We start from the raw sequence: 17,904 nt of genomic DNA, 5'->3' as shown, positions 1-17,904 counted from the left end.
ATCTCTGAATCTGACAAAATTTTATCTAATTTCTTATTTTCGCTTAAAGAATGCCTTTCAATTAAGACTTTCTTTAATTCTGAAAACTTGTTTTTATGCGGAGGATTTTAAATGAAATCTAATATTGTAACTATTACTTCTTGCGGAAGCGCTGTGATTGTGTGTTCATATTTTGTAGTATCTTGTGTAATGTTTTTCATGTTAAATTGCATTTCTGTATGTACAAACCAAGCTTCTGGACAACTTGTCCAAAATTGTGGAAGCTTGACTGAGGTTGCATACACCTCATTATTATTTTCACTAGCATAAGGATTTGCCAACTCCTCTTGAAAAGAGTTGTTTTGCAAATCTATAAGCGAGTCATTTAAATTATTTGTCCCTGTAGATGTGTGTGTATCATGTGGGGGTGAACGAAACATTATGATAACTTAAAATAATCTCTATAAGGAGTGTTTACAATTTATCCGAAACAAGTTTAAATATACGGTACATTGAAAATATATTATATATATCTAATTTAAAGGGGAAAATAATTTTCAAAAATATTAGACAAAACGATACAGCTCACCACTCTGTACTGAAATTGCTGCTATTAACAGCGACCGGACGTTGCTTATTTCTGCGGCTGCTTTGTATGTTCCTTTGGTTACCGTGCCAGTTGTTACCGTCACTTTCGCTACTCAATTGCTTTTACATCTTCGGCTGATAGTGATAATAATGATGTTGGGTAGTGCAATACCAAGCTGTGATGGTAATTGTGGGAATTCTCCTAGCTGTTGGTGAGTCGGCGAGGTCGGAAAGAAGTTGGACTATGTCTTGTCACAATAGCCAAAGAAACCATCGGCACTAGGTAATGCAGCAGCAGCAGTAGATATCGCAGGTTCTTAATGTTCATAATTCACTTATCGTAGGGCGGTGAACTCGATTGCATTGGCTGTGATGAGGACATTGAGAAAATCAGTTATTGCACATATTGTGGTTGATGATTGAAGCTGTTGAGAGTGATAGTTTTGTTGCAGTTTCAACAGTTGAACTCCTTGCACCAGTAAAACAATAGGATGGAATTTCACACGCTGATACGATAATCCTGTTAGCACACGGGTAACTCCTAGTGAAATATTTTTGTTGCTGATTTCTTGCTTGCAGTACGTAATAGCTCCTGGCAGAATCGCCAACTGTAGTTAATATATAAATTTATTTAAAAAAAGGTTTAATTTAAAATTCCAAATGAAATTATGTTGTTTACAGCTCAAGAAAAATATTTGAAGTAAGCTAATTTTCTCTTTGATGTTTGAACTACAAAATCACTTAAATATAAAATTTTTTTAAATTACAAAGTTGAAATTAACACAGTACAATAAACGACAGTAACACAAATACAAACCCTACAAAGTGAATCAGAAGTTTTGAAATCTGTGATGGGTATCAAGTCTAATGCCAATGGAGAGGATGGGATATCTTTGAAGTTTGTGAATCTTGTGCTGCCTTTTATTCTGAGAACTCTAACTCATGTCATTAACCACTGTTTCAAAATTTCATGTTTTCCAACAGAATGGAAAAAGGCTGTCATTATTACTGTAGCCAAAAGGAGCACTGCTACTTATCCTAGAGACTACAGACCTATAAGTATTTTAACAGCCTTCTCAAAAGTGTGCGAGTCGTTGATGGCAGGGCAGATTTCTTCATTTGTACAAGAAAATAATTTATTATCGCCATTGCAGTCAGGGTTTAGACCAAGTCATAGCTGCTCTACGGCTATGTTGAAAATACTTAACGATATACGGATACTGGTTGACAATGGTGACCTATCTCTTCTTTGCCTACTGGATTTTTCTAAGGCATTTGACTTGGTGAATCACATGACCTGCTTTGCAAAAAACTTAAATACCACTTTGGTTTTTCTGATAGCTCTGTTAAACTTATGATCAGCTACCTTGCAGGAAGAACTCAAAAGGTAATGTGCAAGACTGGCTCCTCCACATCTAAACTTGTTGGCTCGGATGTGCCGCAAGGTTCTGTCCTTGGCCCTCATTTGTTCAGTCTTTTTGTGAATGATGTATTCTCTGTGTGCCACCATGTCAATGTCCATGCTTACGCTGACGACATTCAATTGTACTTGTCCAGTCAAATTGGTCTTGTTGAAGATTTGTGTTTTAAAATTAATAGTGACCTGTCTGCAATTTCACACTGAGCCCTCGATAATTGTCTTTGCTTAAATGCTGCAAAGTCGTATGTGTTGCCCATTAGTAAACGTGTAGTACATGTGGAAGATATTCCNTCAACGTCCATGCTTACGCTGACGACATTCAATTGTACTTGTCCAGTCAAATTGGTCTTGTTGAAGATTTGTGTTTTAAAATTAATAGTGACCTGTCTGCAATTTCACACTGAGCCCTCGATAATTGTCTTTGCTTAAATGCTGCAAAGTCGTATGTGTTGCCCATTAGTAAACGTGTAGTACATGTGGAAGATATTCCGAAACTGTTTGTTGGTAATAGCGTCCTGATTATGACTGACAAGATAAGAAATTTAGGGTTTGTTGTTAATTCTATGTTGAGCTGTTCTGACCATGTGAATAATGTGGTAAGTAACGTGTATGCTGTTTTACGTAGATTAAGAATGTCAGCGTCGTTTACACCCTTAGATACAAGAAGAAAGTTAGCTATTCAGCTTATAGTGCCGCAGATCACGTACTGTGGGCTAGTGTATAGCAAGTTTGACTCTATTTCGTTTCACAAAATTGATGTTGCGTTTAATAACGTTACACGTTACGTTTACGGCCTCAAAAGATATGACCACGTTTCTATGTGGAAAAACAAAATTCTAGAATGCAGCATTTTTGAATACCTAGCGGCTAGAAATTGTATATTTATGTATAAGCTTATAGAATTCAAAACTCCAAAATACCTTTTTGAAAAATTAGAATCAACAAGGCCTAATAGAAATCTAAGTCTGATTGTCCCCAAATATTCCTACTTGTCTTCAGCTAGGCTGTTCTTCATTAATGCTGTAAGGCTCTGGAACTCAGTTCCTGAATCCGTAAAAGCAGCGATGAATCGGAGTAATTTCAGAAAGGTATTGCATAATTACTTTAAATCTGCACAAGNGCCTAATAGAAATCTAAGTCTGATTGTCCCCAAATATTCCTACTTGTCTTCAGCTAGGCTGTTCTTCATTAATGCTGTAAGGCTCTGGAACTCAGTTCCTGAATCCGTAAAAGCAGCGATGAATCGGAGTAATTTCAGAAAGGTATTGTATAATTACTTTAAATCTGCACAAGGAATGTGGTTGCGATTAAACTGTTATCATTTCTCTTTCTCTGTCACTTCTACTATTAAACCAAATTTTGTATGTTCGTATTTACATTTATATGCCTGACCTTTTATTATATCTTAATTTTTAAGTCTTAATTTTNCTGTCTCTGTCACTTCTACTATTAAACCAAATTTTGTATGTTCGTATTTACATTTATATGCCTGACCTTTTATTATATCTGGCCTTAATTTTTAAGTCTTAATTTTAATTTGAATTTTAATTAAAAATAGTTTAGTTTTAAGTTTACTTTGTGCAAACATTGAATTTTACAAACTGTTGATGTATTATAAAACACTCAAAAGTCTTATAGATACAGCCTCATTTCTTAAATAAATATGAAATATGAAGAAAATGAGAACCGCCTTCATCAAAAAAAAAAAATATATTAAAAATCAACGATAAGTCGCGGCGATATATTTTAAACTTGCGCTTTATTTGAATTGATCGGGCTACAAAACTGCATACTCAAAATATGTATTTATATCAAATCTAATTAAAAAGCTTTACGAAAGTTTGTTGATTTTGTTAATGTTGCGCAAAGATTAAACCTTGGATTTATACGGTTTTTGTCAAACTGTATTTGTATAAACAAATAATTAAAATTTTATAATTTTAAGATAAATGGCCAATCTAGTTAACATGTATAAAGTTTTGATAAGCACTTGAAATGTCAAGTTTAAGTACTGAATTCAAAGAAGATGTCTCTTTTATCTATTCATAATAACTTAAAAGAATTTGTTTGTTAAGAAGTGTATCTTAAAATATCTGCCTTGACATTTCTGTTAAAAGTGTAAAATATGTAAATGCACCTACATAAACTTTCCCGTGAATACCATCAAAGCATTGGTCTTGAAGGGAATCTATGTATGCATGCATGCATATTAGCAAATTAAAAAGTCGATACAATTTACAGTCGAAAAGTACAGTTTTTCTATAGATTATTTCCTAACACTGTACGGAACTAAGAAAAATGGCCTACTGTATTTCGCAAATATTCAAAAATTCATTAAAAGATAATTTGTCATCAGTCTGAAATAAAAAAATTATATATCGGAAGGGTAAAATAGTATTGTGTTATTAATTTAAAAATAAAAAGTTTCATTTCACTGATGAAGGGGGGGGGGAATCGAGCCTGATGGGAAAATCACTTGAAGGAGCCAGCAAGCTGGTGTCGTATATTTCCCCATTTATACAAAATGGTTTTTGATAGAATAAAATATTAGCTTTTTTCCAGAATGCATTGTTTTTCTATACCATTACTTATTGAAAATGTTTGCGTGTTTACTGATATATGTATATATAAGTAAAAAAATGTAGCTACCATTTTTGGCCACAACGATTTTTTATTTTTATTTTTAGCCCNCAGAATTCATTGTTTTTCTATACCATTACTTATTGAAAATGTTTGCGTGTTTACTGATATATGTATATATAAGTAAAAAAAATGTAGCTACCATTTTTGGCCACAACGATTTTTTTTTTTTATTTTTAGCCCTTTTTTTAAAAGCATTTGGCTACCACTAAAAATGATTCGCGGCAACACTGGTGGCATCAACTGGTTTCAGCGCATGCAAAAAGATTATTTGATTCATATAAATGCATTTAGTTATCTCAGCTGTCAACGCGAAGCAAACGCCAAAGCGAAATGGGGCGACTATTCGGACTAGATAGACGAAACTTAGAACTACCTAGAAAGACCAAGAGCGGTGACGTACTAAGGGCCAATTTCAAATGAATATTTAAACGGCACTTAAGTTTAAATGTGGATTGTTGTTTAAATGCCATTTAGCTTTTGTTGGGTTTCAGATCAACTTTGTTTAAATATGCCAAACAATTGAGAGCACTGCTGCCTGTTCCTTGAAATTGTTTTTGCATTTGCTTGTTTCTTTAAATTTTGTGCTGGACACCTGACTGTTTTTTGGTGGGATTTAGAGAAATTAATTAAACAACCTGCCAATCAATCTTGGTTGTTTGGTACATACTCAGGGTTGCATATGTCATTTTTAAATAGCACATCATTTTGACATTCAGAAGGACCGCGACGAAAATCTAAATTCGCCTCTTTGTATAAATCCGCCTTGTAGCCAATATTGGCTATTTAAGTGCAGATTTAATGTTTGATCTGAGAATAAATAGTGGAAGTTAATTAACAATCTCTACTTAAGTATGCCATCTGAAATTGGGCCTAAGACGTTTAATCAATGCTTTATGCGAATGTTTTAATATTTTGGTTTTATTCATTGTTAAATTTAAGTAACATACAAAAATAATGAATGAGTGTAGAAAAATAATTTTCATTCAACTACCCACCCATGCTTTTAATAAAATGTAAGCATTGCGATCAAATGACAACCGCGGTCTTTCAAGGTATGATATCATTATAAGCATATCAGAATGAATGATTTCATATTTTTGTTTTACTCATTAAAGTAACATACAAAATTCATGTATAAATGCTGAAAAATAATTGTGATTTCGATTGTTCCAAAAAATAAAGCCCTTCCACGGTGCAAAATGTGTTTGATGTTATACTCCATCCTCTAAAAGGGCATGTTTTTGCCTTCTGGTCCTTGCCTAGCTTCCATAAAATTGTCGGTTTAAGCAACCATCTGATTTGCAGGGCAACCGTTTCCCCTGACAAAGCTTCTAAGGACAGAGAATGTGCCTTTTCTTGCCTTACAAGAATGCCATTTTAAGAAACGAACACAAACTTTTCTCACCGTTTCCCTTTATTTTGTAATCGCGAAAGAGAAAGGGGCAATGAAAAGGCGAAATTTTTTGGTGGAAGGGAAAACACCAAAATTTTCGTCCAACTTACCACACGTGCATTCACGGCCATGGCCTTTCAAGGTACATAATTAATCATTTTTATATATCATTATAAATATATCAGAACAACGTAACAAAGTCGGATTATTAGAAGTCATGAAACGTTAGCGATGCTAATGCAATAGTTCTAGTAATATGTTCAATCAAAAATGTGATTGCGGTCATTTAACCGCTTTGGTATTTCTAGTGTTAATAGTGTATGTACGGTTGAAGTTTTAGGTCCCTATATCAGAGTGGTTAGAGGTGCGTACTTCTACTCTGTAGAGCCTGGGTTCGATTGCTGGTCCGAGCGGCATATAAAATAAAAGGGTTTTTCTAGCAGCGGTCGCCTCTGCAGGCAATGGCAAACCTCAGAACGTATTTCTGCCTTGAAAACCCGTTTGCCGTCCAGAGGGGGCGTAAAATTGTAGGTCTCTCCATTTGTGTTATAACATCATAACGTACACCCCAAATTTTTGGCCAAACACTTAGCGAAAGTTTAAACGCGAAATATGTATTTTAATTTAGTTTCGGCATGATAAAATTTTTAAAATAAATATGAATGTACTAAAATAACTATTTTCATCTCATTTTTTTAATAGGTTGCACTATAGTTATCAAACCGGCGGAGGACACACCGCTAACAGCTTTAGCCCTTGTTAAACTTGCAGAGCAAGCCGGTTTTCCAGCCGGCGTTATAAATATTGTTACAACAAATAAAGCACCTCCAATAGGCGACTTGTTTTGCAAAAGTCCAGATGTAGAAGGTATATCGTTCACAGGATCAACAGAAGTAGGGAAATTGCTATTTCGAAATTCGTCTGATGGAATTAAACGCATATCATTGGAATTAGGTGGCAATGCCCCATTTATTGTATTTAACTCAGCAAACTTAGATAAGGCCGTTGACGCTGCCGTTTCATGTAAATTTCGTAACTGTGGGCAAACATGCATATCAGCAAATCGCTTTTTTTTGCAGCAAGAAGTACACGACGGATTCATAGATTTACTAAAGCAGCGCGTCGAATCTTTGAAAGTTGGTGACGGTTCTAAACCGGGTATTCAAATTGGGCCACTTATAAATAGTATGCAATTTAATAAGGTAAATAACATTAATTTAACAAAAAAATATTCTAATTTAAATCATCAAGTTTAGGTTAGTGCATACGTAGAGGATGCTCGTTTAAAAAATGCTAATATAATACTAGGAGGCAAACCGCTAAAGAACTTGGGGAATTTATTTTACTCTCCAACTATAATCACAGATGTACCAACTAATGCCAAATTATATACAGAAGAAGTTTTTGGACCTGTTGTCTCCATTATGAAATTTAATACTGAAGAAGAAGTTATACATGCTGCTAACAATTCCAGGCGGGGACTGGCTGGGTATTTTTTCAGTGAAAATATACAACAAGTATTTCGGGTAGCGAAGCTTCTGGAAGTGGGAATGGTGGGGGTGAATGAAGCACTGATTTCTGCCGCCGAAGCTCCTTTTGGAGGTGTCAAAGAATCAGGCATAGGGCGTGAAGGTTGTCATCATGGTATAGATGAATACGTCGAAATTAAGTATATATGTATGGGTAACTTAAGATATTGAAAGTTGTTTTCACGATTGGCTTGTAGTTATAGTCAAAATAAAGTCGACTCCAAAGATAAAAACAGCTTTTTTGACAGATATCCCATTGAAAGTTATGTACGTATGTCAAAAAGCTTCTTTTAACTTAAGTGTCGGCTATAACTACGGACCATTGAATTTGGTAAAAGCTATGGTCTTCCATAAAAGATCTTATTATTAAGGAATAAATGATTATTATATTATGATTTTTGAGTTTAGTTATACATCGATTTATGTAATTTCATGCGTATTTTATTATATATAAAAGAAATGTTAGATGGAGTAATTTTTGCTTTAAGGTAAAAGAATATTTTTAGTTTTGATTAGCAAAAAAATACGTGCATTTTTGGTAGAGGCGTAGTATCTCTACAGACTCATTCCCACGACAGCCGGTTCTACATTCCCACGACAGCCGGTTCTACGTACCGGAATGACTCGGGTTTCACCCGACCAAGGGCTGTTGTTTCGGCGATCTAACCCCGTTTAGGTCGGCGAAGTATCTCAGAAGTTGTCCGTCCATAGGGCAACATTCACTACGCATTCTCCTACTCAGGGCTGGCATCGAGTCAAACCCTGGGCCAGAAATATACACCTGCTGTGTATGCCGAAGACGATTACACCACAACTCCACCTCAGTCAAGTGTAATGCCTGCGAGGGGTGGAGTCACCTCAGGGTCTGCTCGGGACTACGGACACACAGACAGTGGACCACGTCGTACGTGGCCCCCTGTTGCTCAAACAGAGCAGCCTCCACGGCTAACCACAGTCCGCCCGAGCAGCCTCACACACTCACACAGCAGCCTCACACAGTCACCACAACACAACAACATAATAACACCACAGACCGTACCACAGCCACCACAGACCACATAACACACACAACCGCACCACCACCCACACGCCGCCGCCAACAACTCCTGGTTCCCCCTACAATCTGCACGGTATGTCAGACCAGAATATTCCGTAATGTGACATCAGTCAAGTGCAACACCTGCCTTGGCTGGTGCCACTTTAGGGCATGTTCAGGTCTGCGCACCACGCGAGATTGGACGGGGAACTTCGAGGGCCCGTGTTGCGCTGCTCGGTCGCAGACTTCAATTGCGACGCCCCCCACCACCACCACAGGGCGGCAATCACCTCAGCAGCACACACAGCCAACGGCGGCAAGAACATACACCTCACTTACACCCCACATCACGACACGTCTCCCGAACCACATGAAGCTCCTTCAATTTAACTGTAACGGGCTACAGAGCAAGATTGAGGAGATAACCGTCTTCATGTGTCGGCATGGTATATTAATAGCTGCGGTCCAAGAGACGAAGTTGCACAGCAATTCAACTTTGTTGAATTGCGCCGGGTACAACGTGCACCGTCGAGATCGCGAGCGAGATAATGGTGGTGGCTTAGCGTTCATCACGCACCACACCGTGCAGTATCGTCTTATCGAAGCAGACATCGACCGCAGGGATACCACCCTAGAATGTCAGGGCATCGCTATCCGGTCAGGCGATGTCGAGCTCGAAATATTTAACATATACATACCCCCTGTCACCTGCTGCCCGGCAGGATATCACCCTGATATAGGTGCGCTCCTCAGAGGTGAAAACCGTATGGTAGTAGGTGACTTTAATGCGCACCACGATCTTTGGCACTCAAGCCTGTCAAACGATCGTAGGGGAACAGACTTGGCTGAGCAGATAGACGATTCGACATTCTGCACAATGAACGACGACGCACCCACCAGGATTATGGGTAACTGCAGTAGCTCGCCAGACATCACAATAGTCAGCGCTGGTCTGATAAACAGCATAACGTGGCGACCTATGCTGACTCTAGCATCAGACCATCTACCCATAGTCATCTCGATTGATAAACCAACCGACTTTGCCTCCGCCAAACACCGGACCTATATCAACTTTTCTAAAGCTGATTGGAAAGGTTACGCGGAGTTTACCGAAAACACCTTCGCAGCGCTCCCCACACCAACCGACGTCCATCTCGGTGAACGTAAGTTCCGCAGGGCTATCACTGCTGCTGCAGCTCGCTTCATACCGGCAGGATGTATATCGGACCCACGTCCAAACTTCCCTGCCGAAGCGGCTGTTCTAGCCGATGAGCGTGATAGCCTTCGTCAGGCCGATCCCGGAGATCCCCGTATCAGGGATCTCAACGCGGAGATTCGGCAACTAGTAAACGTACATAAGCGGAAGAAGTGGGAGGAGCATCTGAAGACTTGTAATTTCACCTCTGGTGTGAGCAAGCTTTGGTCAACCGTGAGGTCATTGTCTAATCCGACGAAGCACGACGACAGAGTCGAAATTTCCTTCGGCGACCATGCCTCGTCGGACCCGGAGCGATGCGCGAGCTATTTTAGCCGGCAGTTCATACTGCATCCTCCGGTGGACAAAGCCAAGCGTCGAGTGACCAGAAGGCTGCACAAACTGCCAACAACTTGTGCCCCCCTTGCTTTCACTTGCGGTGAAGTTCAGGTGGCCATCGGGAAGGCGAAAGCCTCCAAAGCCATGGGTCCCGACGGAATATGCATGCTGATGCTGAAAAATTTGGGTCCTGCGGGGGTAGCGTACCTAACGGAGGTCCTCAACTTGTCAATGGCCACTCTCATCATCCCAGACATCTGGAAGGTGGGGAGAGTGGTCCCACTGCTCAAACCGGGGAAACCTGCCAACAAAGGAGATTCGTATCGTCCGATTACACTCCTTTCCCCGGTAGCGAAGACACTCGAGGCCTTGCTACTCCCGTACTTCACAAACCACCTGACCCCAGCGAAGCATCAGCATGGTTTCCGTAAAGTGCACAGTACAACAACAGCACTTAACGCCATAAACACTCAGATAACTCGTGGCCTTAACCGTAACCGTCCCTGTGAGAGAACGATTCTAGTAGCGTTGGACTTGTCAAAGGCGTTTGACACCGTCTGCCATTCCACGCTGCTAGAAGATATAGAGGCCTCCTCTCTCCCACAGAGGCTCAAACGGTGGTCGGCAAATTATCTAAGTGGTCGACATTCGTCGGTAATGTTCAGAGACAAAGGGTGGTGTCCTTTCCCCGTTACTGAGGGGGTTCCTCAGGGTGGTGTCCTTTCCCCGCTACTGTTTAACTTTTATATTTCAAAGCTCCCTCAACCACCAGAGGGAGTCTCGATTGTCTCCTATGCCGACGATTGCTCGATTATGGCGACTGGGAATGGAATTGATGACCTGTGTTCGAAAGTAAACGGCTATCTCTCCGAACTTTCTCGCTTCTTCACTGCAAAGTGTCTAGCCCTCTCCCCTACGAAATCCTCCGCGACCCTGTTCACAACCTGGACGAAGGAGGTCAGGCTACCGCTGGGGATTCACGTCGATGACACACCAATTCCGACGGTGAATAACCCCAAAATACTCGGAGTAACATTCGACAGCCTGCTCTCCTTCTCTGCGCACTCAACCGCTATTGTCAATAAAGTACAGAGCCGCAACAAGGTCCTCAAGTCGCTAGCCGGCAGTACTTGGGGCAAAGACAAAGAAACGTTGCTGGCAACATACAAGGCAATAGGCCGGCCGGTTTTGAACTACGCAGCGCCAGTGTGGTCGCCTGGGACTAGTAGGACGCAGTGGACGAAGCTACAGACCGCACTGAGGACAGCGACGGGATGCCTCTTGATGACGCCTGAACACCACCTGCACGGCGAGGCGCAAATGCTCCCGGTAAAGGAGCACAATATAATGCTCTGCAAGCAGTTCCTGATCGGGAGCCACAGAAGTGGCCACCCGAGCAGACAGCTGCTTGCAGAGGAGCCCTCGCCTAGGCACGTCAGGAGGCATCTATATGAACTAACGGACGAAGCTAACGGCTACGCGTTAAACTAATCACGTGTTTCTTACCAGCCACCAACAGGGTTGCTTAACTACCTAAAAGGAAATTTTACCCGAGTTGAGCGTTCTTTTGTCGCTCGCTTACAAAAAGAAATGCAGCTAATGTAACATCCTTCTTCTAGAACCCGACATGCTGCAATCCTTGCCGAAAAATTTGCAGCATTGCCAGCTATCAGTTGTTTTTCGAAGTCAGCTGTATGAAGGAAAACAAAATGGAAAAGAATTAAAGAAACACTTATCATGTGCTTGTTTATTGTGAAATTGGTTGAGTTTACATATTTTGAGGAAAATTATGGATTCTGATGCATTAGCAATTATAGTAGCGGAGTAAGAGCGCGCTATGGCAGTGGATTCACAAAGGTATGCGGAGCTGTCTGGCATAGTAACCATGGGCGCATCTATGTCAGCTTCTGGTGGAATTGTTGAACCACAAGCCAAAACTCCTATGCCTGAAAAACTGGTTTTCTATCCAAGTTAATGCAATAACAGCTTCGTCCAAGCAATTAAAACCATGCACTTTGTTGGGTCCACCACCTGATGCGCTTTCTTCTGCCTTTGGCCGCGCTTAGGGACTATGAGCCTTACCGCTNACCACAAGCCAAAACTCCTATGCCTGAAAAACTGGTTTTCTATCCAAGTTAATGCAATAACAGCTTCGTCCAAGCAATTAAAACCATGCACTTTGTTGGGTCCACCACCTGATGCGCTTGCTTCTGCCTTTGGCCGCGCTTAGGGACTATGAGCCTTACCGCAACAACAACAACAACAACAACTATGAGCCTTACCAGTGGCGTAGCCAGGATTTGGCGAAGGGGCGATTAAAAAAAATTTGTACCATTATGTACCATTTTTACCGTTATATATTTTTTGCCTACTCGGTTATTCCATGGGGAATTCATGCTTTATTTTAATTTAAAAAATTAAATTACTACACCATTTTAATTAATTAGTGTGTAGTCCAGTTTTGTTTTGTAGAAGTTTCGTTAGTATACACTTCAGTTTTTACACATTGAATATATCTGTATATTTATATATTTACGCGTATTTATTTATTTATGTACAAGTCTACAAAATCTTATAACTTATAAAGCGATTTTTAATCTTCGTTGCTTACACTCATTTTTTCGATTACTTTTTATGTTGTAATCGGCACATCATTCAGCCTCATTGCGAGAGTCGTGCCGAATGCAAGTCGTTTTTCGAGAGTCGAACCGAATCGAAAATTTAGCGTCATTGCCTAAAATTTCCACTCGACTAGTGTATTAAAACGGAAGAACTTGGCAGCACTGCATAGTTCTCGACAATTTTCGTCGTTTACTTATTTCAGCACGACAGTAGACAATGCTAATGTTGTCGAGTCGTACAATTCAGCCTAATTTACGACTTACGCAATGAGGCTGATTATGTACCGCTAACATCGTTAAGCCATTCAGCCGCTCCTTAATTGTATAAAAAGGGGCAAATAAGATAGCATATTCAACAACTGAGTAGTCCACTTGACAAGTGTCGTATGTAAATTTTTTTTTTTCGATTTTTAGTTTTTGGTGGGTTTCATCAAAGAACGTTAAGCTGAAATTAGTCGAGAACGCAGAACGTATACTTAAACGCAGTCTGTATACGCAGAATTTTGTCGATTACTGGAGCCCTCAGTGTTGCTTACTACACTGTTGCCACTCTTCAATGCCTTTTCATAAACTTACCCTTTCAACCACAATCAGCTGGCACGGAAAAATTTAATTCCGCGNCTGGAGCCCTCAGTGTTGCTTACTACACTGTTGCCACTCTTCAATGCCTTGTCATAAACTTACCCTTTCAACCACAATCAGCTGGCACGGAAAAATTTAATTCCGCAGATTTCTGCGCTACGGGCTACAACTACAGAAAAATTTTATTTACAAGGCGCTTTGGTAAGACAGATCGTGTCAGCTGACTCGGGTTTACGTACCGGTAGGTTTACGTTCTTGACTAGTTTCAGCTTAAACCTATAAGGAGAGACAACACGTTATAATTGTAACGAGTGGGAACATCAGGGGCGTGCTTTCTCTTTTGCCCAAATGCGTTTTGTGATTGGATGAAAAGAGAGGGCATGCTCCTGATGTACACACTCGCTACAATTATAACGTGTTGTCTCCACATAGGCTGAATTTCTTTATTCATTCTGAACGTTTGGAATAAACTTTTTTGTTTACTTATTCTTTAGAACGTTCCTGATGATATGTTAACGTATATTTCAAAAGCATTCTGTTTATTCCGGCTGTGAAATGGGATTATCCGGAATGTATAAAGAAACGCAGCCATAGATTTACATTCTTTGGTTTCATGTAGGAATGTTCGGTGTCGTATCAATTTTTCTGAATATCGATATTTCATCGCACGATAATCGATTTTTTGAATCGCTGTTCCAAGGTCGATATATCGAAAACATCGATACTTTACCCGCAATATCGATATTTAAGTTGAAATTTATTATTCATCTACAAAGAAGTGTATGGAGAAATACTAAAGTAGGTTTAATCAACAGCTTGTGTGATTTATTTAGCTCTTTAAGTATGACAAACTGCTTGAATCGACCGGCATGCCGACACTCGTCAGTAATTTTCAGAGACAAAACTAGCAAGCCACGTAAAATTAAACAGGGGGTACAACAGGGTGGTGTCCTGTCCCCGCTACTGTTTAATTATTACATGTCAAAGCTTCCTCAGCCACCAGAGGGTGTTAATATAGTCTCGTATGCTGACGATTGTTCGATCATAACGTCTGGGAATTGGATTGATGACTTGTGCTGGAAAGTAAACGGTTACCTCTCTGAACTTTCTCGCTTCTTCGNGGGCGTGCTTTCTCTTTTGCCCAAATGCGTTTTGTGATTGGATGAAAAGAGAGGGCATGCTCCTGATGTACACACTCGCTACAATTATAACGTGTTGTCTCCTCATAGGCTGAATTTCTTTATTCATTCTGAACGTTTGGAATAAACTTTTTTGTTTACTTATTCTTTAGAACGTTCCTGATGATATGTTAACGTATATTTCAAAAGCATTCTGTTTATTCCGGCTGTGAAATGGGATTATCCGGAATGTATAAAGAAACGCAGCCATAATTTTACATTCTTTGGTTTCATGTAGGAATGTTCGGTGTCGTATCAATTTTTCTGAATATCGATATTTCATCGCACGATAATCGATTTTTTGAATCGCTGTTCCAAGGTCGATATATCGAAAACATCGATACTTTACCCGCAATATCGATATTTAAGTTGAAATTTATTATTCATCTACAAAGAAGTGTATGGAGAAATACTAAAGTAGGTTTAATCAACAGCTTGTGTGATTTATTTAGCTCTTTAAGTATGACAAACTGCTTGAATCGACCGGCATGCCGACACTCGTCAGTAATTTTCAGAGACAAAACTAGCAAGCCACGTAAAATTAAACAGGGGGTACAACAGGGTGGTGTCCTGTCCCCGCTACTGTTTAATTATTACATGTCAAAGCTTCCTCAGCCACCAGAGGGTGTTAATATAGTCTCGTATGCTGACGATTGTTCGATCATAACGTCTGGGAATTGGATTGATGACTTGTGCTGGAAAGTAAACGGTTACCTCTCTGAACTTTCTCGCTTCTTCGCTGCAAGGAGCCTTGCCCTATCCCCTGCGAAATCCTCGGCAACCCTTTTCACCACCTGGACGAAGGAGGTCAGACTGCGACTGGGTATTTACGTCGATGGCGTAACAATACCGACGGTGAATAACCCAAAAATCCTCGGAATTACCCTCGACAGTCTGCTCTCCTTCTCGGCGCATACAACCGCAATTGTCAACAAAGTACAGAGCCGCAACAATGTCCTCAAGTCGCTGGCCGGCAGCACTTGGGGCAAAGATAAAGAAACGTTGTTGGCAACATACAAGGCAATTGGCCGGCCGGTTCTAAACTACGCAGCGCCCGTATGGTCGCCGGGGACTAGCAGGACGCAGTGGATGAAGCTACAGGCCTGCCAAAACACGGCATTACGAACTGCGACAGGATGCCTCCTGATGACGCCTCAGCGCTACCTTCATGACGAGGCCACAGACGTGGCCATCCCAGCGGGCAACTGCTCGCGGAAGGGCCCTCGCCACGGCACGTCAGGAAGCGTCTTTACGAACTGACAGACGAAGTCCAGAGGTATATCAAACAACCTCTGGACCCGTCAACCTACCGACAGGCCCTGAACGGCATTCACAGGGAATCTCAAGTTATGTAGACTCCCGGGTAAAAGTGCACTTTAGCGAAGGTAGGTCAAAATGGACGGAAAAAGTTCGAGAGTGGTATCAATCGACGCGTCTTAACGCCAATAATAACAATCCGAGACCGGAGATTAACATTTTTAATTAATTAAAGAGTTATTTGCAAAAAACACTCGCACTTTCCGCACTATGTTTTTATGAATTTCACGCAAATGAATGGAATAAATGAACTTAATTTAACACGTATTTATTAGTTGTTATACATTTGTGACGTTTTAAGTGTACACCTTCGCGAAATTCTGTATTTAATAGGAATATTCCGATGGTGAAAATCCGTACAACAATCTTGCGTAGTTAATATTAAAAAGAAAATGGAACTAAATTGCTGCTGCCACTGTATTAAAAAAGTTATTGTCCGTCCAACTTCTTTCTGCGTAGGCGGCATTCGGTCGCGCTTAGGGATTATAACCCTCACAACGTAAAATTCTCCTATCTGTGTTGCCAAAGAAAAGGGGCAGAACCCCTTTTGCAGAGAACACTTTTCTGCGTAGGCGGCCTTCGGCCGCGCTTAGGGATTATAACCCTCAGAACATGCGAAGAAAAGGAACAGAAATCCCCTTTTCACACAAGTATATTTCTTGTGCATTATTTGGGTGTTTTTAAATTTGAGATTCAAATTGTATTAATAGAGTGGCAGCACTAGTTTTCCTCCATCTTAGTTGCGATCCCGTACGAGTCCAGACTAGTCAGAATCAGTCAGATTTTACTGGAAATCGATCCCGTACTCGGTTCTCTGACTATTGAGAGGACAAAAAAAGAGTAAATACGGTTCTCTCTCTGTCAGAAGTTACCAGTTTTAGTCCGAGAATTTTTTGCTGGTAAATGTGTCAAACGACCAGCTGTAGTGTGTTTGGCAACCAAATTGTAAACAAAAGAAAAGTGCAGTCTGCTAATTCATGTTGAAAAGTATTTAATTACTTGTTTAAGTGGATTCTAATGAATTTGAAAGTACTTTTAGTTATTTACATGTGTGAACTGAGTGTGTTTACATACAAAATAAGCAAAAATTTACAACCAAAATTTGGAGGTTATGTTGAAGTTGACAGAAGTTACCATTTTTTACTAGAAAGCGATCCCGTACTTTTCAATGTTACTCTCTCGCTCTGAGCGAATTTTTATTTTTTGACAGTTTTACTAGTCCGAGTCCGAGAAATACGGGATTGCACCTCTTATTTATATTAACTACACAACATTGTTGTGCGGATTTCCACCATCGGGATATTGCTATTAAACACAGAATTTCGCGAAAGTGTGCACTTAAAACATCACAAATGTATAAAAACTAATAAATACGTGTTCAATTAAGTTCATTTATTCCATTCATTTGCGTGAAATTCATCAAAACATAGTGCGGAAANATACAGAATTTCGCGAAAGTGTACACTTAAAACATCACAAATGTATAAAAACTAATAAATACGTGTTCAATTAAGTTCATTTATTCCATTCATTTGCGTGAAATTCATCAAAACATAGTGCGGAAAGTGCAAGTGTTTTTTGCAAATAACTCACTAATTAATTAAAAATGTTAATTTCCGGTCTCGGATTGTTATTATTGGCATTAAGACGCGTCGATTGATACCACGCTCGAACTTTTTCCGTCCATTTTGACCTACCTTCGCCAAAGTGCACTACTACCTCCTTTTCTTTCGTACGTGTTTATTGATATATCTGTACTGTAGTGTTTTCGGACGGTACTAGCTCTTACTGCCAATATAGGAGTATTACATATATGATAGTAACGAATACATACGGGTATCCGAAATTTCGTTACTTTTACAGCTCTATTAAATATCGATAATGCAGGCAAAGTATCGATGTCTTCGATTCAAAAAATCGATTATCGCACCATAAAATATCGATAATCGGAATAATAGAAAAGATATCGAACACTCCTACTAGTTACGTGCTTGATAGAAGCATTGAAAATGTTTGGAATAATGAATTCGATAACAAATCTGCGAAGGAACTGTTCTCGCCCTTCTTGTTCATTTAGATCATTT

The 17,904-nt window shown here is 39.9% G+C and overlaps 1 protein-coding gene across 2 annotated transcripts in view; it reads left to right on the top strand.

Annotated features, from left to right (window-relative positions):
* The window catches only part of Ssadh (succinic semialdehyde dehydrogenase), a 13,463-nt gene extending 5,440 nt beyond the window's left edge, over positions 1 to 8,023 (top strand). For both annotated transcript variants that reach the window (XM_017620457.1, XM_017620458.1), the window contains 2 exons: positions 6,726 to 7,225; positions 7,280 to 8,023. In XM_017620457.1, coding sequence (XP_017475946.1) covers positions 6,726 to 7,225; positions 7,280 to 7,723 — 944 coding nt within the window. In that variant the 3' untranslated portion in view covers positions 7,724 to 8,023. The remainder of the gene's footprint in view (positions 1 to 6,725; positions 7,226 to 7,279) is intronic.
* Positions 8,024 to 17,904: the final 9,881 nt, after the last annotated feature.

The sequence above is a fragment of the Rhagoletis zephyria genome, unplaced genomic scaffold, assembly GCF_001687245.7.
Source record: "Rhagoletis zephyria isolate East Lansing unplaced genomic scaffold, Rhagoletis_zephyria_1.1 Rzeph_scaffold_02167, whole genome shotgun sequence".
Lineage (NCBI taxonomy): Eukaryota > Metazoa > Arthropoda > Insecta > Diptera > Tephritidae > Rhagoletis > Rhagoletis zephyria.
This window is presented reverse-complemented; position numbering and strand designations above follow the sequence as displayed.